This window comes from Mastacembelus armatus, chromosome 8 (assembly GCF_900324485.2).
Source record: "Mastacembelus armatus chromosome 8, fMasArm1.2, whole genome shotgun sequence".
In the NCBI taxonomy this organism is placed as follows: domain Eukaryota; kingdom Metazoa; phylum Chordata; class Actinopteri; order Synbranchiformes; family Mastacembelidae; genus Mastacembelus; species Mastacembelus armatus.
In genome coordinates this window covers 22,144,843-22,164,761 of record NC_046640.1, presented here as the reverse complement: position 1 = coordinate 22,164,761, position 19,919 = coordinate 22,144,843, and the positions used below count along the sequence as shown (strand labels likewise).

Here is a 19,919-nt window from a genome sequence, read left to right as displayed (position 1 = left end):
ACACAGTTGTGGGAGAAAGGGGTTTTTTTGGGAGGTCTGGGATTTAGTTTGCTTGAATTAATCAAATGTTTGTATATTATCTCTTTTGCAGTTCTTACTCCTATTTCTGCGTTTTGTCAATTAAAATCTAATAAAATCTCATTTATTTCACATTTGAATATATTTATCATTTATCTTCATACGTTTGACGCTTAAATTTTAATTCTCATTAGAAATGCAGTAGATGGGGTGTGTCACATCTGCAGAGGTCTGTTCATGTGTGGCCTCATTTAAATGAGACTGTCCCTGGAAACAGGAAGAAATTGCAGTTATCCAAATTTTAGCTGAGTAACATTTATTATATTATGAATCACAAACAAACCTGATTATTTCTATCACAGAAAATCACACAGACCTATTGCATAACACAGTTTGAAGAGAATAAGGTGGCACCGTCATGCATGAAGACACAACATATTCACACACAAATGCACCAACATACTGTATATAACGACAACATTAGCTAGCTAATTATGCTAATTAGCCATGAATTCATAAAGACTAGTTTCACTTTATGGCTCAGCTCCTGTTTCTTTCCAAGTCCTTGCTCAGGAAAAGGAAGTTCATTCTGTACATGTCTCTGTCGCAGTCACTAAACTGTAGATTAAAGTCGTGCGAAGCCCTACTGTGTGTTCTTCAGGGAGATGGGAGCTCGACTCGGACTTTACCTTCCCTTGAGGACAAACATGTAAATCTCAAAGGGCAGAAAAATTCAATTCAGTTGGATTTAAATACAGATTAATGTCAGATTAGTCACCGAGTCAATTTACTGAGCTCCGGTCTCTCAGGATCCAAATCAGGCTATTTTAAGTTAATATCTAATAAACAATCTATTTTCCCTTTGGCTCTAAAACTGAACTGTCACAGTGCTTTCTCTTCAGAATGCTGAATTAGTTGAGAAGTCTTTAGTCGTTTTAATTCATGTTTCAGAGCTATGAGGATGGGTTTAAATCGGAACAAAAATACAGAAACTGCCATAATGAAGTGAGGAAATACTACTGTGCTGATGTAGTTGTTGTTTGAACAGATAACTTCAGTGCAGTTACTGTGACAAGCAGAAGATCTGATGGTAAATGCAACACGTGGAAAATCTGCCCACCTGTTCTTACCAGTCAGACACTGTTGGAGCTACAGGTCTGTCAGTGGTGGAAGGGTGATTAAGTTTGAATGTTGAATATTGAGCATGAGGTTTGACCGCTCGAACGGCTCCTACGGCTCCTCCTGTAGAAACCACACCTCGTTGCGGCGTCCGTAAGGCTTGAGTGGGGGGTCGTAGCTACAGCAGAAATACTGTTTGCGCTGAAATGGAGCCGTCTCGCCCAGGACGCGTGTCAAACGCGAGGCCTCTGCTCGGTACTCACTCTCCCCTGCGAAGCCTCCAAACTGCCTGAGGGCAGAAAAAGAAATGGAGAAAAATCTAAATTAAGTGGATAATTAAAGTGTTCGTTTATTCGGGTGAATCATGTTTCACCGGACCAGAACACAGACCCACACGTGGACCTGTGAGGTCAAGTAAACATGTCTGAGGACCAGCACTGTATCTATTATTTACACTGCCATATTTGACTGAAACGGTTTAAGTGGCACCTACAGGGCGTAGACCGTCATGCCGGGCCGCTCCTCAATCCTGATGGTGCTGTCGGTCGGAGCCGGGGGGTTTTGCTGGTAGATGGAGGGGATTTTGATGGCGACCGCCAAACGGCGAGACATGACGCCGTCGTTCCTTGGGTAGACAGTGATAATGATGGGTGCTGCTGTTCCCATGGCCTCACCTTAGAAGACGGAGCGTGAGACAGAATGTGAATTTAACAACAGAGCGGAGGAAATCCAGTCTCCCCAAAGCAAGAAACAAATCTAAAGGTCAGGATTTGTGTGATTTCGTGTCGAGCACATAATATCGTTATGCAAATACCAACACCAGAAGCTGTAAAACAGACCTTGTTCGTTGCTCCCACCGATGTACATGAGCAGCTTCCTCACCAGCTCCCCCGACACTTGGTCAAAGGTTCGTCCCTCAGAGGTCACTGTGGCGTATTTGGCAGAGTCGTACCGCCGCACCTCAAAGCTAACGCCATTCTGGACGGGGAGATCAGGGGGTGGCTTAGTAGACCGACCACACACACACACACACACACACACACACACACACACACACACACACACACACACACACACACACACACAGCTGTTCTCTTCCTTGGGGATGAGTGTAGGAGCGAGGTTAAGCTCAGACATGAGTCACCTCTGACACACTGATGTTGACAGTCTGCTCCGGAGGACGGAGGCCTTGAACTGGCGGGGGTGTGTGAAATCAGCGTGGGCCGCCAGATAATGGGACACAGATGAAACATATTTACACTGGTTTGATTTAACTTCTTCTTCTGCTCTGCAGGGCTCAGTCAGCTTCCAGCAAATACTGGGCAAGAGATGCATCCTCTTATGTAACTCACCCCCCCCACCCTCAGACACACACTGTTCATATGATGCAACAGTTTTGCATTAAATATGATTAAGTGGGGGGTCAATGTGGAGCACAGTCGCTCGACTATGCTGATGAACAGTAAGTGGAGTAGGTTTGGAAGGAATCTGGCTTCAAATACAGATGTTAGTTATGCCCACGTATGATTTTCTATCTAGGCAAGTTCAAAGTGATGATACACTTATTACAGATATATTTTCCCAGTGTGGGGCTGTTTGGGTGTAAGTGGATGAAGCTGTGAGCTGTTGTATAATATGTCATTTATTTTGCAGATGGTGCTTTTCTCAAAATGATCTGACAGAAATATGCTCATGCTTCATTTCTTCTGCTTCCTGATGTGAGTATTTTTTTTTTTTTTTTTTTGCCTAAAGGAAAATTCAAATCTAAAAACACATTTCTGACTCCAGTCACAGTTTCCCCCCTTATGTTATGACTTTGTTTTATATTTGTGTGACTTAACAACTAATTTTCTTCATACCTCTCTCCAGAGGACCCGAGGAACCTGTGAAGAGTCATAGCAGCCGCGTTCATTCCTCAACAAATGGAAGATAACACCCTGTTATCACAGAGGTCGAACTTGTGACAGGAACCAGGCTCCTGCACAGTAATTACAAGACTTTTGGTGTGCGTGGTGTCAGGGGGACCACCATTAACGTTGTGTACGGGCGACATACCAAAGAAAGCACAGGCTGACTTCAGTTCAGTAGTGCAATTAATTTGTCTGTCATGTGTCTGGCGGTTGTGTGTGTGTGTGTGTGTTCAGCTGCTGATGCCAGTTTATACAGTGATAATTACCCTGTGCCTGAACAGGGCACATGGATGGTGTTATTATCAACAGTGTCACTGTTAAACTGCCTTGTAGATTCATTAACACACTTTGACTGAATTTCACCTGCTGCATCTGCTGCTGCTGGTTTACTGTGAGTGTGTGTGTGAGTGTGTGTGTGTTTATGCCTTGACAGACAGCTCCTTTGGTTTCTGTCACTTTTAATTAAAAGTGCAGGGTGTCGGAATCGTGTGTGTGTGTGTGTGTGTGTGCATTAAACATAACCTGCACCTAAACACAAGGGGGGGGGAGGGGGGCTTGCTCCTCTGTGACGTCAGTTTCACCATCCTCATGGTCAGTGCATCCATATCCGACCTCAGGGCTTAGAAACAAACCGTGTCCCCTGTCGTTCCACGTGCACGTGTGCACGAACGCGCATGCACAATCCCATAACGGTAAAACCAGTGAGCCACAGGTTCTGGTGCATGAGTGACCCGGTTGTTTCGAGGCTGCTCCAAACTCAGCATCTTTCTTCATTTCTGCCCCGGTGACTGACACAGGAGCTCTGGCTGTTTTGCCCCTTTTGCCCCCCCCTTAAAGGTCACAGCCAATTAACGCCAAGCTGCTAGAGGTTAGAGGGTTTGTGATAACTGTGGCAAAGATGCTGCTAAACTCCAGATATGTTAATGCAATAATCAGAGTGAAGTGCTGAACAAACTATCCATGCGAACATGACGGTGCCTGTGCGTAAACGTGGGGAGAAACTAAAAGGGGAGAAGCTGCAGAAGCTTTAACACATCAGGTTGGTGAAGTTGTGTCTGACGCCTCTTACCTTGGTCTCGCTGCTGAGCAGAGTATATTCCGTCTCTTCGGTGTTTCCGAAGAGCGAATTCTTGATCATGCCAAACATGTCGCTTCGGCCGCGTCACCTCTCCTCCTCCTCGGGCTTCTTATTTGTCCTCCCTGGGGTCTGTGGTCTTGTTGAAATCAGCTTGTCCTCTCTTTCTTTGTGCGGTCCCCTGGCTCCTTGAAAAACGAGGAGTAACTTATATCCAGAGTGTCCAAAGCGCAAATTCTCTTCCACGGCACAGTGCGCGCTTTGTTCTGGCGAGCGCAGAGCTCTCTCCTCCACAGAGGATTTGTCTGGTCTTTTCAGACGCACAAGGTGGAGATGCTGGGAATGATCAAATCAACCTCCTCTCCGGCGGGTGGAGTGTCTCCGCCCTCCTCCTCCTCCTCCGCTCTTAGTTTCTCCTCTCAGCAGCCTGACGCTTACTTATGTCATCACCTCGCACTCAGAAACCTTTATCCTGAACCTGGACTCCAGGATGACAGGGAGCGCTTCTGCAGCTCATCGCCCCCCCCCGATAAGTTCTAGTTGCGCTGCCTTTAAAATACTTCTGGTTTTGGTGTGAGGTGCAGCATCATTCAGTCCACAGGGCGTCACCTCGTCCACCTCTCCCCACAGAACGCAGCGTAACCTTCAGTGCCGCTCGGCTCTTGTTAGGCTTTCCCTCTCATCCTGCTTGGCATGGCTGTCTGCTCCAGGACGCGTGAAACAGCAGGACGCAGGGATGCACATTTACATCCTGCCTTTTGCGCACTATAGATTTTGACACAAGCTGTTGCTTTGTCAGTTTGCATCGGGCTTTCTTTCAGGGTTTAGGGTGCGTGTGCGTGTGTTAGTCTGGGGCAGCGCAGTCTTTCTCTCTGTGTCACTGTGCGTTACTTTGCTTTAGGGTCAGTCTATTTAAATTCCCACTGAGGGCAATGTTAGTCATCAGAGGAAGAGGGGAAAAGGGAGGTTTAATGCAAAAAGTGGGATGAGCCACCCCAGGGCAGGAAAACTGCAGTACTGAGGCACAGAAAGGCAACACAGTGGTGGAAGAAGTACTGCGATGCTGTACTGCAGTACCGGCAGAACAGTGTGAAAATCCCAAATTTCAATTTGTTTGCGAGTGTATTTAATTATACTAGTATTGTACAGCTGTTACGTGTGCAGGGAGCAGCTTGATGTGGTGCAGGAAACTATTTGTGCCTTCGAGGGTTTCCTCACTAACCGCTGCTCATCTGTGATGATGCAGCTGTTTCTGTTTGGCATGTACTCTGAGGATTTTTTTACACTTCTCCTCTTGTCCCGTTATGTAAGTTGCAGTCAGTGAAGCACAAACAACGTGCTGGTAAGCTGCCTTAAACTCTAATTAAAGCTGTGATATTCAGCTTAATGACCGGCTTGTTTTGTAGATGGGGTTAGATGGAAAATGCAAACAAACAAAAACAAACTTTCCTTTGAATGAGTCAAATCATAATATACTCTAAAGTCTAATATTTTCCATTGAGATGTTTGCTTTACTGCACATTGATACAAAATAAGAGGCAGGAAACTGCTCAGGTCTAAGATTGACTGTAACTGTAGGTTTATCCATTTAAAATGACTTTTACTGTGGAAACAATGAAGACATCTGAAAACTTCCTGAAGCCTGTGTTTGTTTAAGGCTCTCGCTGATTTAAGCCAATTGTCTGCATTTCCCTGGCTCCTCGGCAAATCTGGTAATAAATGTGTTTAGTTGCTATGACAGGATGTAAACGTGAACCATAATGTTAAGAAAAACTCCAAACACTGTAGTGTGACAGTGAATATTGTAATATGGGACAAATCAATGAAAACGTTCCTACAGTTCAACTGTTTTTCAACAGGAAACAAAAGCAGGTGAGAAGAAGTGGTAGGGTACAGCTTACACACACATCAACACTTTTAACCAGTTTATATTTTATATCACGTTTACCTCCTCTGAACACAAGGACTAATTAGAGTTCCTTCAAAGCAGTCTCCAGCACAGTCTGTTTATCCCACTGGAGTTGAATTCACGAGTCCTGAAGAGTTTCACGACTTTCTTCCAAGGTGTCACCCTCCCACGCCCTCACTTATCCCAGCCTTTACCTCCGGGCTGAGTGGGCAGCCTGAGCCCCACTAGGTTGGCCACTTGTTCTGGGTTACGCTCTCCCTTGCTGTGGTAAAGGTTGTGCAGGACCAGGTGGCTCCTGGTAGATTCCAGCAAGCACAGGTATGAGTGTGAGGCATGGTGCGCCTCCTGCTGGGCACGGCAGTACCTCTCCCCAGTTACCTGTGCATGAGGAGAGAGAAGATATTAGTGCTGCGTGTCCATGTATTAAATTGGCTGCTACAGATTATAGGTTATTTATCAGAAAAAGCCTTCAGATCTAACTGTATATTTCAAAATCAGACATCCATCATGATTTTTTCTCTGTAACCGCATGGACACAAACATCTGGCTCAGTCCCCACAGAGACATGTACATTAAAACAGCTCTGGGTCTTTTCAGAGCTTGGACAAACACACAGTGACAAGCAGGATCTGTTCTGCTCCAGTGACTGCACATTAAACCATGTGAGCCATGTTCTCCCAAGCATTAATAAAGAAGCTCTGAGCTTTAACAAATAAGCCCCATGTAAACATGAAGGTTATGAAACTAAATACTGTTGGACTTCGGCAGTGAACATGTGAAAAGTGAAACTAGGTTGAAGACTCAAAGGATTTCGGTGCCGAATTAATAAACTGATTAAAAACTACATTAAAAATAAGAACAAAAGCTTCTGAGCTATGCTAACGCTCATTAGCTATTAGCTACTGGCTAATGTTAGCATGCCCTTCTGCTTCACCTTGCAGGCAGCTAACTGTTGGTTCAAAGTGTTGTACAGTTTAAAGAAAACAACACGCCGACTTCCACGTTTGTGTGTCAAAGGTCAAACACGCATAAATTATTTAAATTATGAATCACAACATTATTGTTATCAGTTAGCCAGCTAGCTAACGATAGCCATGCAGCTTGTAATGGAGGTTAGCCGGTTGAGCTAACTGAGCTAACACGCAGTCTGTGACAAACTCGCCTTATTTTTCCGAAACTGGTCCATGACATACGTGTAGGCCAGTGACTGGTTGTACCCGGGGCCATGGAGGAGCCGTAGTTCCTTCAGTATCCCCCGACAAACCCGCAGCGGTGAAGGCAGCGCCGCCATCTCTGAGCTGCTGTGGTGATGGAGCCAGGCAGCACCAACCGAACTCCGCACAGTCGATGTGATGCGCGATGCCGTGGAGCCACCGCACGGCGGCGCTGTGACGCGTTGACAAGTTCCCGACGCATGCCGCTTCCTCCCACCTGACGTGCTCCCGCAGCAGCCTGAAGGTAACGTGGATTTAACTCAGACTGCAAAACGAGTTGTCTGGTTTTTCCGCGTGTTTATCCAGGAACCACCAGCGTCCAGCCTTCTCCTGCAGAGCTCTGGTTGTAGTTTCTGCAGCAGGACCAGTTCAAACAGTCACTTTTCCACTTCTAGTGTGGCCTTTTCCTCTCAGAGGGAATCAGCTGCTGTTGTACAGGCTTTAAAGTGCTGGACCCCAGCTGCAGTGGCTGCCTCTGGGAGCCCACTGGTGCAAAATGTATGTAATGAGGAAACAAGGAATGAAAACTGAAATCTAACTGTTATCACCTCACTGCTTCCTCACTGGTTTGTGTTTGTTGTATTTTTTGCAGAAATGCAACAAAGGGTCCAGAAAAGTCGGTCAGATGTCTCGAGGAGCAGACGCACGTCCTGCCTTTATGGCTCCGTCCAACACCAGAGTAAATCTGCAGAAACTGCTCATCCTGGGTCACGTGGAATCCGTCTTCAGATTCAACATGAGGTGATTTGTTCATGCACTTCAGTCTCAAACACCCGTCACTGTGAATAAAACTGGCCTTGAGTTTGGTTGTGAGTGAAGTTAGTGTCTGATGGACAGACGGACAGACGGACAGCACCGTGGAGACCTGGAATCATATTTTCCTTTAGGGTCTGTCATCATCAGTCTGTCTGATGCTTTTACAATAACTAACAGCTTTATCACGGAGCTCTAACCTGAGCTGTGCAAATAAACTGCAAACAGTTTATTCCTTCAGAATAAAACAAAACACTGTAGTTTAGCTTACACTCGCTCTGGTTTAAGCCTCTGTGAAGCCTGCTGAGCACGGCCCTGTTTGCTAAATGAAATGTAATGATAGAATCTCCCCCGTCATCGTCCAGAGTGGAAACTCAGAAACAGATCACTGTGGAGAGTCACTGCTCCGTCTGCTAGTAGCTTTGATTTGGACCCTTGGGAGCCACAGACACAGAGTTTAGCTTTGGGCCAAATGCAGAGAACAGCGTGACGGACACAAACCGAAGGTCCTTTAATCCTTAGTTCATTTTTTACACAGGACAAGTGCTTCATCACACAAAGATGATAAAAACACTCTGCTCCAGAGAAAAGCCCAGGCCTGAATATTTGACCTACAAAAGTTGAATTATTCTGTAAGTGGATTAGAGTAAATCCAAGCAGCTGGAGCCACGAGCTGCAAAAGTAGAGCGTTGAATTCTGTCCTCAGAAGTTCAAGAGTCGGGTGTTTGGGTCGGCCTGCATCACTCAGAGAGGTCGCACCTCATTAGAGCTCAGTGGTCAGTTTATTAGGAACCCCTGTGTCAGTCTGAGTCAGTCTAATCCAGCATTCCTGCAGTGAATCCTTCTTCATGAAGGGGAAAATGTTCGGTTTGTGTTCAGGCTGTTTCACGGCTGTTCGTTTGTTTGTGTTGCTGTTGGACTGGACTGTGGCGTACGGTGAGCTGTTTCTGGTTCTGCCCAGCATCGCTGATATAAATGAGACAAAGAAAATACTGTTAGATTCAAAGAAACGTATTAGTCCCTGGTGAATGTTAGTTAATTAGCTGTCAACACTACAAACAACCACACACACACACGTCTGTGCATGTTGTTGTGTTTTGCTCAGTGTTCTGTTTTAAAGCAGTGTAGTCCAACATCCTCCAAACTGATCATCCAGCTGAAAGAACAAACTGCACATTAGCAGCTTCATGCAGGAGGAGTCACTGCAGGACTGTCGGATCAGACGCTTGTTCCAAATAATCTGACCACTGAGTGTATATTCCCAGTGTTTCCAGTTATTCGAGCTGGTGTATGGATGGTGGACTCTAGGGGGAGCCAGTCTCTTATCGGTTTTCACACACCGGTTTGGTTCCTCGACATTTGTTGGAAGGCACCTCTCCTCCTCCTCCTCCTCCTCCTCCTCTTCATCTCTCTCTCACACTCTTTCAATGAATACTAATGCAGCGAGCGGGCCCACCTCCCTTCCTCCCGTCTTTTTTGCAGGAATGGGCGGGAGAGGGGAGACAGAGCAGTTCCAGCTCAGTATCCCTCCTCATGAGGCAGGCAGTGCTTGAATAGCAGCAGCCCCCTGCCACTGAGCAACACTGGTGATCCTGTGCGTCGCCGCTGCAGCCATGTCTAACCTGTGTGAGTGGCATGTGAATTCACAGCACAGTTGAGAGAGGGGAAAGGACGTCCGAGGCTGCCTTTTGTCATCTGGATGGGAAGTCTTTTTTGGGAGGAGAGACAGAAGAAAGCAGAAGGCAGCTGGGGAAGGGGAACAACTGGCACCAGCCAATCCCCCCTTCCACATAGAGACTGGAGACGACGGAGCCCACCGGAGTGTTTGCTTTTATCTTTCGTTTTTTGTTCTTTTTTTTCCTCATCGCGCTGCTGGGAGGTGCTTTACCTTTTCATTTGCTCGCTCTCTCGGTCCTCTGTCTTCTCATCTATTTCGCCATTTACCTGGTCAACAATTTCTGCTATTTATGAGCCAGATAAGGAGGGAGAGAGACAGAGACAGAGAGAAAGAGGACGGGGATTTTTGTGCCTCCCTTATCCCCCCCCCCTTTCTTTTCATTCATTCTTCCTTCCCGCTCCATCGCTATCACTTCCAGCCTTTTCTACCCCTGTGCAGCCCACGCTCCCTCCTCCCTACACCTCCTCCTCCTCCTCCTCCTCCTCTTCCTCGCCACTCCGCTCACTGTCCGCCCCAACTTTAACTACTTTTTGACACCACCACTGTTTTAATTTCCTCACTTTAAACAGCTCTAATTAGAAACCTTTTAATTGGCTTGCTTGTGTTTTCTATTTCTGCCTTTTTCACTTTTTTCCTATTTTCCCCCCCTTCTCTTTTTTCCTCCTCCCATCCTATGCATCTTTTTTGGGCGCTTCTTATTTCTAATCATAGGTAGGTCTATTTAGTGTTTAGTGTCTGTCTCAAAGTCTTTGTTTATTGGCTGTGTATGCAAGGTGTTTTGTGTCACACACACACACACACACACACACACACACACACACACACACACACACTGGCCTACAGTTGCAGGTTTGGTCCAACCATGGCTCCCCTCCCCTCCGGCTCTCAGCTGGTTGTTGCCTCATGCCGTGTCATCCTCACGTCACTCTCCCTTTGCATACTATAATCTGTGTTTTTGTTTTTTCTTCTTCTTCTTGTCCTCAACCAAGCCCACAGTGACTCATCAGGCGGGCACCATCTCAACTCCTCATCCTGAGACCACGTTCTAGTCCCCTTGTCATTTTCTTATGTTGTCGCACAAACGTCTGAAATGCCCCTTTCATCACGCACCCTCCTCCTCCTCCTGCTCCTCCTCCTGCTCCTCCTCCTCACTGTTCGTCCAAACGTCCACCCTGTATAGGAAATGCACATTATGAGCAAACTCAGGTGTGTCTTATTTGTCAGGTGAAGGTCAAACTGAGCAAAAGGTTTGATTCCTGAGCGACACCCACCACTTCTCTGTTCCGCCGGGGTGTCATCTTTGTTTCTGCCCTCTTTTCCTCTCTCTCTCTCTCTCTCTCTCTCTCTCTCTCTCTCTCTGTCTGGTGTCAGAACTGACTCTCATTCCTGCAAACAGACACAAGCACTCACAGAGAATGGACTAGAACAAAAAAAAAAACCTGCCGTTATCATCATCCTGAGGATTTTTTCCCTTTTTTACTCCATCACAGTTTTCACTTCTTTCACTCACTTTGCTTCAAGCTTTAATCTCTTTATTCGCCTCTTCCTGCATCTTTTTTTCTCCCCTCCATCGCTTCCCACCCGCTCAAAACCAAGTCACCTCATTGATCTATTTGTTGTTCCATTTTTTTTTCTCTCTTTTCATTTGCCGTCCAGAAAAATTCCACGTCCTTCTTCCACTCAGACGTCACTGACTCGCTTGCATCAGAGAGAAGTTGCTGTTTATTTTGCGTTTTGTTGATGTCATCCTGTGATGCTCCAACCTGACCGCTGTCATTTACTGAAACACGAGTGGCCGATCATTCATGCTGGTTTGGCTGTGGTAACTAAATGACTGTGGGTGTGTGAGTGTGTGTACGGACAAGCACCGCGTTAGACAGATGCACAGCCAAGTGAAGCAAACCACACACTCATTTCCTTGTCCACCTCCTTTTTTCTATTTCCACTTTTTTCCTGAAGGAGACTTAATGCCTCTCCTCTTCATTACGCCAAGATAATGGGAAGTGGGACTTTTGAGCAGCCGTCACCCTGATAAGGGCTCTCTGGATATAGCTGTTTTCCTGTGGAATTACCCTTTAAATCCTGGATTTGATTTCAAATGAAAAAAAAAAAAAACAATTATCAAAAGCTGTTCTAAATTCGAGACTTTTTGACATTTTTGTAATGGACTGAAGCTGATTTTAATATTTCTTTTTTCCACTATTGAATCTTAATGGGATTTCACTAACGCGGATTAAAGACTCAAGCAACATCTTTGTCTGTTAGTTGATGTAATAGCCGTGATCTCTCCGGCCTTCACAATCAATTCAGTTCCATTTCTCTCAGTGTTAAGGGTTAAGTAGGTGAGTACGGTGCTTTGAATCGACACATGCTATTACTGTGCCATGTTTTGGAGGATGATTGATTGATGCTTTTTGTCATTAACCCAGTGTTTGTGTGTGTCTGTGTGTTTGGTGGATTCATTTCCCTCACACGTTTATCCTTCTATAATTCTCTTTATTATGCATTTTATTCATGTGGGATAAAATCAAATTGAATCTCTGTACTTCATCCTTGGTTTGGTCCTTTAGCTCCTCTCTGCCCTGTGGAATAGCAGCTTCTGCCTGTCAGATCTGCTGCTCTGCACTCTTATTTAAAACAGTGCTGTGTGTGTGTGTGTGTGTGTGTGTGTGTGTGTGTGTGTGTGTGTGTGTGTGTGTGTGTGTGTTAGCGTGAGAGGAATATATACATAGATCGATAAAGTAATCTACATGAACAGTCGGACTACGCTGGCCTTCTTTTCGGAGCAGTTATTTTTATCTGCTGTTCCACAGAGGAGCGGTGCCGCACGGTGGGAGAGTGACAGTCGATCTCGTCTCTGTGTGTGTTGGAATAAAATTGGAGTCTGCAGTAAAATGCACATTCACACCCACTCTCCCTGTCACACACACACACACGGGCACTTTGTCCGTCTATCCATCATAGGTGCAGCAGCGATTGACCCCTTTTCTCTGATTTGCTCTCCCATCATTGGCTGACAGCTGTTAGGATTTATAGTGTGTGCACGCACGATGTGGAGTCAAGGTTACGGCTGCATACCTGAGAGTCCCACCTGGGACCTGCACTTATAGCCTGGGACCATTACCCATGCTGCTCGGCGCTCTTGGCACATACGTGACCCCTGTAGTTGATCTACAGATGGGCACTTCGGCCCCGGGGAGTCTGTCACAGCTGCCACGCTGCAGAATGGATGTGAGAGTACATGTCTGTTTGAGGCACAGGTGAAACACGGTTGCTGCTGTGGTATTCCTATTATTGGGAATTTGAACGTTATGTCACATTGAGCTGGAAATTTGCAGTTGATACAGCAGGTGTGACTGGCGTGAGGCAGAGGATGCCGATGGTCCTTTAGAGCATGGCTGGGTGCCGGAGGGAGCAGTCGCTGTCCGAGCGGACGGTTTGCAGGATGGATGCAGCTGAGCAGCACTTGGGTGCACATGTCCAGGTGAATTGCTGCTGATCCTGGCAGGTCATTAGCTCTTTTATGCAGAAATATCAATGTCTTTTTCCAAATCTGTCGTGGGTTTTGTTTTTTTTGGCTGATGTTCCTGCCAAATGTGACATTGCAGTTAGTGTTTTGCTCAGTTTGGTGTTTAATGTAAGGCTAAAAATTACAGTGTGCTCTCAGTCTAAATGAATAATCTTTGTGTAAACATTGCCACCAAATTTTATGGATCAATAAATCACTTATATTCTGATGACCGGTGCACCGCCTCATATTTCAAGCGTCCTGTCAATTTTCAGCGTTTACGTGATTTGATGCCAGGAGCTTATGTGGAAACGAGTCTGCCAGAAGCCTCCAAACGAAACCGAAGAGGTTTCACAGCCGTCGGTGATAAACGGGCTTCGTTTCTGTGTGTGTGGAAACTGAAGAGGCAACAGCAGAACTCTGGTGTGTTCTGCTCTGAGATCAGCCTCTGCCTTAATGAAATCAGCACTAACACTCTGTTAGATGTATTATCGTGCTGAACTCACCCCAGTCTGTGGATTGTGAAGACTTTGTCCATCGTCTCGTTAAATGAGCGAGTTTAAGTCTAAAGCTCATGACGTCCCGCGGCCTGCGTCTGAATCCCGCTCAGCCGTGAGCGAGCAGGCAGGGATGCCTATGTGGGACGACTTTAAAAGTGGATCTCGACTTTTATTGGCAGCATATCCACTTCAAGCAAATGGAATATGGGTCATGATCTGATATAAAAAGGCTATTTAATAATTCATCAGAGCTGATTATGAGGACTAGTATCGACAGAGCCGGGGAAGCAACGTTCAGGCCCCTTTGTGGGATTAGTCTAAGATAAACAAGCTAAACGAGCCCGGGCTTTTAAAATGAGCAGTACATGGGGGGGTGTAAGGTGACGAGTGTGTGTGTGTGTGTGTGATTACATGTTGTTGTTGTGTGCTCATATTGTGTGAGGCCCATCAATCTATTAAATATGAAAAGTACAATCTGTCACCCTGCAGACACTGCTTTATTATTCATCAACATATTGGAATGAATCATTTATTTACCTAAAGCCTGGCCCACACTCGTATGGACTCGTGTGTCAGTTCTAGTCGGGATGAACAGAAGCCGGTTCGTGTTCTGGGACAATTCAGGGCCACAGTACGTTTACAGGAAATATATTATTCATCGTATTGGTCCAAATTCTCCTCCAATCAGAGGGTTTGATCTCCACACACACACACACAGATGCATTTCAACAGATTAGGGACAGACATTGTTTTATATAGAACAGAACTGGCCTCCACACTGGATCTGGACTGTAAACAAAATACCGGTACACACTGGGTCGTTTTTTTAAAATTCCCCTCAGTTCATTAAGCCTATCAGTTCTAAGTGCAGGAGGTCAGAGGTCACATTATTCGAGTTGAACTGCCTGTGACCTGCTTCTAACCTCCTGTCCTCCCTTTTCTTTTTTCGCAATAACAGACTGGCAGACGTCAGAAACGCAGGCGACGCCAGACGTCTCTACGGAGGAACGGAAGTGAGGCTGCTCCTGTGGAGCACGATCACCTTCAAACTGCTGCTTCACCCTCTTGACCCTTCAAGGATTTTACCCCGAACTGCTGTGAGTTTCCGTTTCGTCAGCGACGTTGGCTCGTTTCTAATCTCACCTCTCTGTTCGTGAACATCTGTATTTGCTTCCACAAACCCCACAAACCTAATGAGGTGTCCTGCTAGAGAGGAGTAATTCAATTAATCACCGAGACCAAAATGCATTAATTTGATAAAGTGAGGCTGGTTAGAGCAAACAGACCTGCTGGTGGAGTGACACCTGAAGGTGACAGAGCTTTTTCTTCTCTTTTCTGGAGCTGAACTCATTTCTTTGCTAATTGGTTAACGGTGCTGGCAGGCGTTATCATTCCAGGTGATTAGTTTTGTCTGCTTGCACAAAGAATCCCTCCATATTTTAATTCCTCGTTTGGATGGGATGGATGCGGACAGTAGACGAGTTTCATGTAGTGTTTTGTGCTGGTTTTTCTTTTTTTGTTTAATATGTTTTTGTCACACTCGGAGAATGAAGTGATGCTGTTTTCAGTTTTTAAAATGATTTTCTGTCTTAGAATTATTCAGAACTCTCCTGTATTGTGATCTCACACAATGAGAGACAAAACCGATCACTAGAACCCACTGAAGGGGAACCGTCGTCCCCCTCAGGGACGAGCTAAATGCACTGTCGACAGCAAAAGGCTCATTGTTGAGATTCGGTGTGTATTGTGACAAAAAGTTAGAATTAAAACGATTCCACGATAGCTGCTCACAGTCGCTGATCATATTGTCCTGTGTCTCCTGTCGATTGTAGTTCAGCCTCCCTCAGTCTGAGGCTATGAGAGGGAGAGAGGAGTCCCAGGCTGCACCATCATGCTACGTCTGAGACGCTGGGATGAGACTTTGGCTGCCAAATCACAAGGTAAGAGCATAAAGGAGGCGTCTGCAGCTGCTCCTACGCTGGTTTTCTCACGTTGTGGCTGTAGAGAAGCTGCTAAGACGCTTTGTGATCTCACCTGTTTAAGCGACGGATGTAGATCAAGAACCTTCCTGCTTTGCCTCTTGTGCCAGGTTTTGCCTGAGGGTCAGGGTAATGGTTGTAGGTGGAGCCTACAGATGAACGGTTTCATTCTGGTGCACTTTGATCAATGGCACACGTCAGTGCGTGGACCTGACCCTAACCCTTATTGACTCTCAGCTTCATTCTCGCAGCTGTACAGGCATCGATCGGGCAATTAAAGGATTTGTTGAATGAGATTTCCGCGGCCGGAGCGCGTGAGCCCTCTGTCGCGTTTGTGTCGACGTGGACGAGGGAGAGAGAGACGGTATGTTTTGCATGATAAGGTAATAGGAGACATAATTCTCTCTCCGTCCCAGGACCAGATTACAGGGAGCAAATGTATTTGCCACAGGGGCCTGTGAGAGGCCATTATCATATCAGCACATTCTATCATCTTCTCATACATTCGTCTCCTCCCTGCTCGGTGCAAAGGGTTTTTTTAATGTTCATATCTTATTCACAGCCCTGTTTCTACTACCTTTCCCCCTGTTTCCTCTCTCTTCCTTCTCTTCTCATCTCTTCCCATCTACTATTAATCAGCGGTGACGTCTAAGAGACCGAGCCTGAGCACCGAGGAGAAGGCAAGAGGAGCCGGTGGTTGTTGTGGGGGTGATGGACTGTGTGAACACACTGCAAATGCTGCCATTAGAAAGTTACTCTACACTACTTTAAGCTGCAGCAGTGCTGCCTCACTTTTTGCTGACGCTGCAGATCGTCTACTATCAAAAAACATTAACTGATACAGTTCCAGTTCTTCTCATTCAGTGGTTTTTACTTTGTTCTTATTTTTTATCTGCATCGAAAATGAACAGAAACATCGAATAAATGAAATAACATATGAATTATCTGGGACGACACTGGCTCTCACGAGGACCATCCCAGGGAGGAGAGGAACCAGCAGCTCAGGTTAGAGCCCCCGTCAGAGGAGACTGGGAGGGTCAGGCCTTGATGGTCCAACTCCAGCAGACACTGAGCGAGATCAGTGAGAAGAACAGAATCTGAACTTTGGTCTGGTGGGTCCAAATCTGAGTTTATTTCAGTGCTGAGTCTTTGTGATGCAGAGAAGGTGAACGGATGGTTTCTGCATGGAGCAGGTGTGATGGGGCGTCGTCGTCTCCTGCAGAGAGACAGTGTCCCATCAGTGGGACCCAGACCCAGATGGCCCCTCCAGGTTCTGTGAGGCCGTTTGACTGAGGAAGACCTCCACAACCCCCTGACCCAAACCCACTGGAGGGGGTTCAGGATGAGTTTCAGTGCAGATTCTTTGCTTTGGGCTATTTGAGTATTGATACTTTCAGTACTAAAATGATGGAAACAGAGAAAAACCACTGAATGAGAAGGTGCGTCCAAACAAATGACAGTAAATCAGATTAACTCAACCATCTGTGCAAAGAAGCAACGTTCATCTTGGAGGACCACGATGGAATGAGCCTTTGAGCCTTCCTGTATTTTTAATCATCATTTTAATTGTAACTGCTCTTAGTCTGCATGAATCATCAAATGAAATTCGTTCATTCATGCTCACTGTAAGGCATTGTTATTCTATTAGGCCTGTTATTAGGTCCAGGCAGCTTCCTGCTCTTGCACAGACCGTTTGGGTAATGCACTTGCTGGGATAATGGTGGAATAATAAGGTCTCATGAGTTTTTTTAAATGCTTTATCTGCAGCCCTTGTGTACCGAACCTAAATGGGATTTTGGTTCCCTCATTATATCTCCGCCACTCATTGCCATTAATTAGGTGCCGCGTGGCTTTTCACTCATTTTTCAGACAAATCCAATTAACAATAGACGCTTATTTAGACTCCGGGAAGCCACGTCATCGTCATCGTGCTTATCCAGCTCATGGAAGTGTTGGAACGCACTGAGGGCGCAATCTTTGATGTGTGAAATACAGTATGAAATATTTTAGGATCATCTGTCTCCTCCCTGCTGGCGTACGGAGTGTAATGAACGGCAGATTTCTGTGTTGAAGTGTAACAGTGAGATAAATGAGCACCTCTGGGCATATCCGTCTTCCTCCTATAGTGTGTGTGTGTGTGTGTGTGTGTGTGTGAGATGTTTATGTGCTTGATTTTTAAAGAACATTTATAATTGACTGCCTTTCTTCTTCTTTTTTTTTTTAAGGAATTCTTTCCTTCCTATTTTCCTTGGACTGTATCAGAGTAAATTTAAGAGCCGGGAGGATTTTGATGAGGAGGAGGACAAGAGAAAACGAAACGAGGTGCAGAGGAGAGGAAGTGTTTCAGTAGTTGTTTCCGGGGATGTGCAACTGTTTGCGTCTCTGCTGCCGTCTGTTCTTTTTTGGCCATGTCTCATTAACCCGACAACTCGTCATTTGACGCAGGCGGAACTGACCCTGGTTATGTTTCTGTTTGTGATGAATTTCAATCACATTGTTCCAATGATGTCCAATTATGGGGTAATTGAACCGACTTGTCAGACAGATCAGCACAATCGTACGGGGGCATTGTGAGTCCCTGGTGGTTATTTATACCAGAATAATGTCGTCAGTGAGTAATAATTGAATCTGGACTGTAAGACCGTGTGTTTCAGCTTCACTGAGATCTGTGTGGGGGCATTGATTAGGTTGCAAAACAGCAGATCAATACGGCTTCACTCATCCTCGTCTCCAGCAGCAGGGCAGTAACATAAGTCACCTGGAAAATGGCCTGCAGATCCAATAATTAGCTGAGCGTTGCACTTCCAACATTTGCTTTGGTGGCATCTGTTAGTTCCTGGCACGTCGTCAGATGCGGCTGTGAGGAGGCTCCAGGTGCCGTCAGCGTTTGTGCTGCGGTTCTTGGACGGTCCTGATGCTGAGATAACTCGCTGATCAACAGAAATGAAACCAGCGACCCTGCTTTAGAGGATTATTTACCTGCTCTGGCTCCAGCTTCTCAAATCTGAAGCTTTTTGTCCGTTTCCATAAAACTTGAAAGTGAATTTAAGACTGTTGACCAGAACAAGCAGCAGGCTGGTGATGTCACCTGCTGGGTCAAAGGTCGTGCTTTTGTCATTTCTTACATTTTATAGGTCACTGGCATTCACTTCCTGTTTACTTTAATTTACTGATACCGGTATTTACTTTACTATTATTATGTGACTATTCGTGTGAATGTGTAGGTCGGGGTGCAGTGAAGACGTGTTTCGACTTGTGTTAGGTATTTTTTCCTTTATACGTGTGAGAGCGGTAGCTGCTGGCCTCACCTATGGAGGTTGAGTTGTTGAAGCTGGTGAGTGATTTGTTTTGGTATGTCACAGGTCAGCAGCTCGTGCCTGGAGGACGAACGAGGCTTCACTGTGTGAAAGGACGATTCCACCTGGATCATAAACGAAACCGAAAACACAGCTTCGTTCGTGAAACAGTGAGGTCCACACCAAACCAGGCCAAATCAGAAAAATGTTGATTCACTCTTAAAAACTTGTAGTATGTCGGCACTTTTGCAGAAGAACTCCCAATGGGGAGCTAATGCCTCCCTGAGGGACCTCATCCACGGACTGTCAAAATCTGTGATATGTGGGAACCAGGCTGCAGAGTAAGAGGGGAACAGGAGGGGCTGTGGGAGAGAATGGGTTGCATGTACCGGTCTGACTCATGCAGAACATGAACATGCTGAAAAACCTCCGGCTGTGCAGACGCACAAAAGGGAGACAGGAGACTGTGATGGGCGCTATAGAAACATAATAGGTTTGTCAAAGTCCGACTGATGAAGCTCAGTTCACCTGAAGACGATGCAGCTCTCAATGTGTTTTCAGTCGATTGTTCCCGTTTTCATCTCATTGATTTTTGAAAGCCAGAACCAGAGTTTGAAAACTGCTGAAAACACCATGTACGATTATTCAGCTCTAAACACGTCTGACAGACATTTCTCTGACTTATAGATCAATCATGGATCAATTCCCACACTTGTGCCCTAACCCATTTGTTCTCTCGCTTCACTTATTCATCCACTCATATGTCTGACATATACAGTGTCACAGAAATATGTGGAAACTATCAAATGGTGTCCACCTGGTGAACCTCAGTCCAGTGTTCACTGTGATTTATCAGCAGTATTGATTTATAGGTGTTTGAACTCTTCAGGTTATTTTATTTCAGACTTAAACTTATTCTCCCAACATGTTTAAAAAAAAAAAAAAAAAACAAGCAGCATC

General features: G+C 45.7%; 2 protein-coding genes and 1 long non-coding RNA gene across 4 annotated transcripts; 1 reads left to right on the top strand and 2 right to left on the bottom strand.

Moving 5' to 3' along the window:
• Nucleotides 1–256: 256 nt before the first annotated feature.
• Nucleotides 257–4,624, bottom strand: LOC113141436 (heme-binding protein 1). 2 transcript variants are annotated; one of them, XM_026325846.1, is made up of 4 exons: nucleotides 4,117–4,624; nucleotides 1,977–2,115; nucleotides 1,631–1,811; nucleotides 257–1,426 (listed from the first exon to the last, which is right to left on the bottom strand). In XM_026325846.1, the coding sequence occupies exons 1-4, from the start codon at nucleotides 4,192–4,194 to the stop codon at nucleotides 1,249–1,251; spliced, it is 576 nt and encodes a 191-aa protein (XP_026181631.1). In that variant the 5' UTR covers nucleotides 4,195–4,624; the 3' UTR covers nucleotides 257–1,248. The 2 variants fall into 2 exon arrangements, with proteins under 2 accessions (XP_026181631.1, XP_026181630.1); XM_026325845.2 differs by lacking the exon at nucleotides 4,117–4,624 and having other exon boundaries at nucleotides 1,977–2,711.
• LOC113141437 (uncharacterized) lies at nucleotides 2,723–3,407 on the top strand. Its single transcript, XR_003296739.2, has 2 exons — nucleotides 2,723–2,855; nucleotides 3,007–3,407. It is a non-coding gene; the product is annotated as an uncharacterized LOC113141437 (long non-coding RNA).
• Nucleotides 4,625–5,910: 1,286 nt separating the features above from the next.
• On the bottom strand, nucleotides 5,911–7,374 carry fmc1 (formation of mitochondrial complex V assembly factor 1). The gene is made up of 2 exons (XM_026325397.2): nucleotides 7,194–7,374; nucleotides 5,911–6,409 (listed from the first exon to the last, which is right to left on the bottom strand). The coding sequence occupies exons 1-2, from the start codon at nucleotides 7,320–7,322 to the stop codon at nucleotides 6,206–6,208; spliced, it is 333 nt and encodes a 110-aa protein (XP_026181182.1). The 5' UTR covers nucleotides 7,323–7,374; the 3' UTR covers nucleotides 5,911–6,205.
• Between the last annotated feature and the right edge of the window lie 12,545 nt (nucleotides 7,375–19,919).

Bases quoted from the DNA above. Each gene is read 5' to 3' on its own strand.
- fmc1 (XM_026325397.2), bottom strand. From the start codon at position 7,322: ATGGCGGCGCTGCCTTCACCGCTGCGGGTTTGTCGGGGGATACTGAAG. The intron at 6,410-7,193 runs GCGAGTTTGTCA...CCTCATGCACAG, and splicing joins ACCAGTTTCGGAAAAATAAG to GTAACTGGGGAGAGGTACTG.
- LOC113141436 (XM_026325845.2), bottom strand. From the start codon at position 2,274: ATGTCTGAGCTTAACCTCGCTCCTACACTCATCCCCAAGGAAGAGAAC. The intron at 1,812-1,976 runs GTCTGTTTTACA...CCGTCTTCTAAG, and splicing joins CGGTGGGAGCAACGAACAAG to GTGAGGCCATGGGAACAGCA. The intron at 1,427-1,630 runs GTAGGTGCCACT...TTCTGCCCTCAG, and splicing joins GGCATGACGGTCTACGCCCT to GCAGTTTGGAGGCTTCGCAG.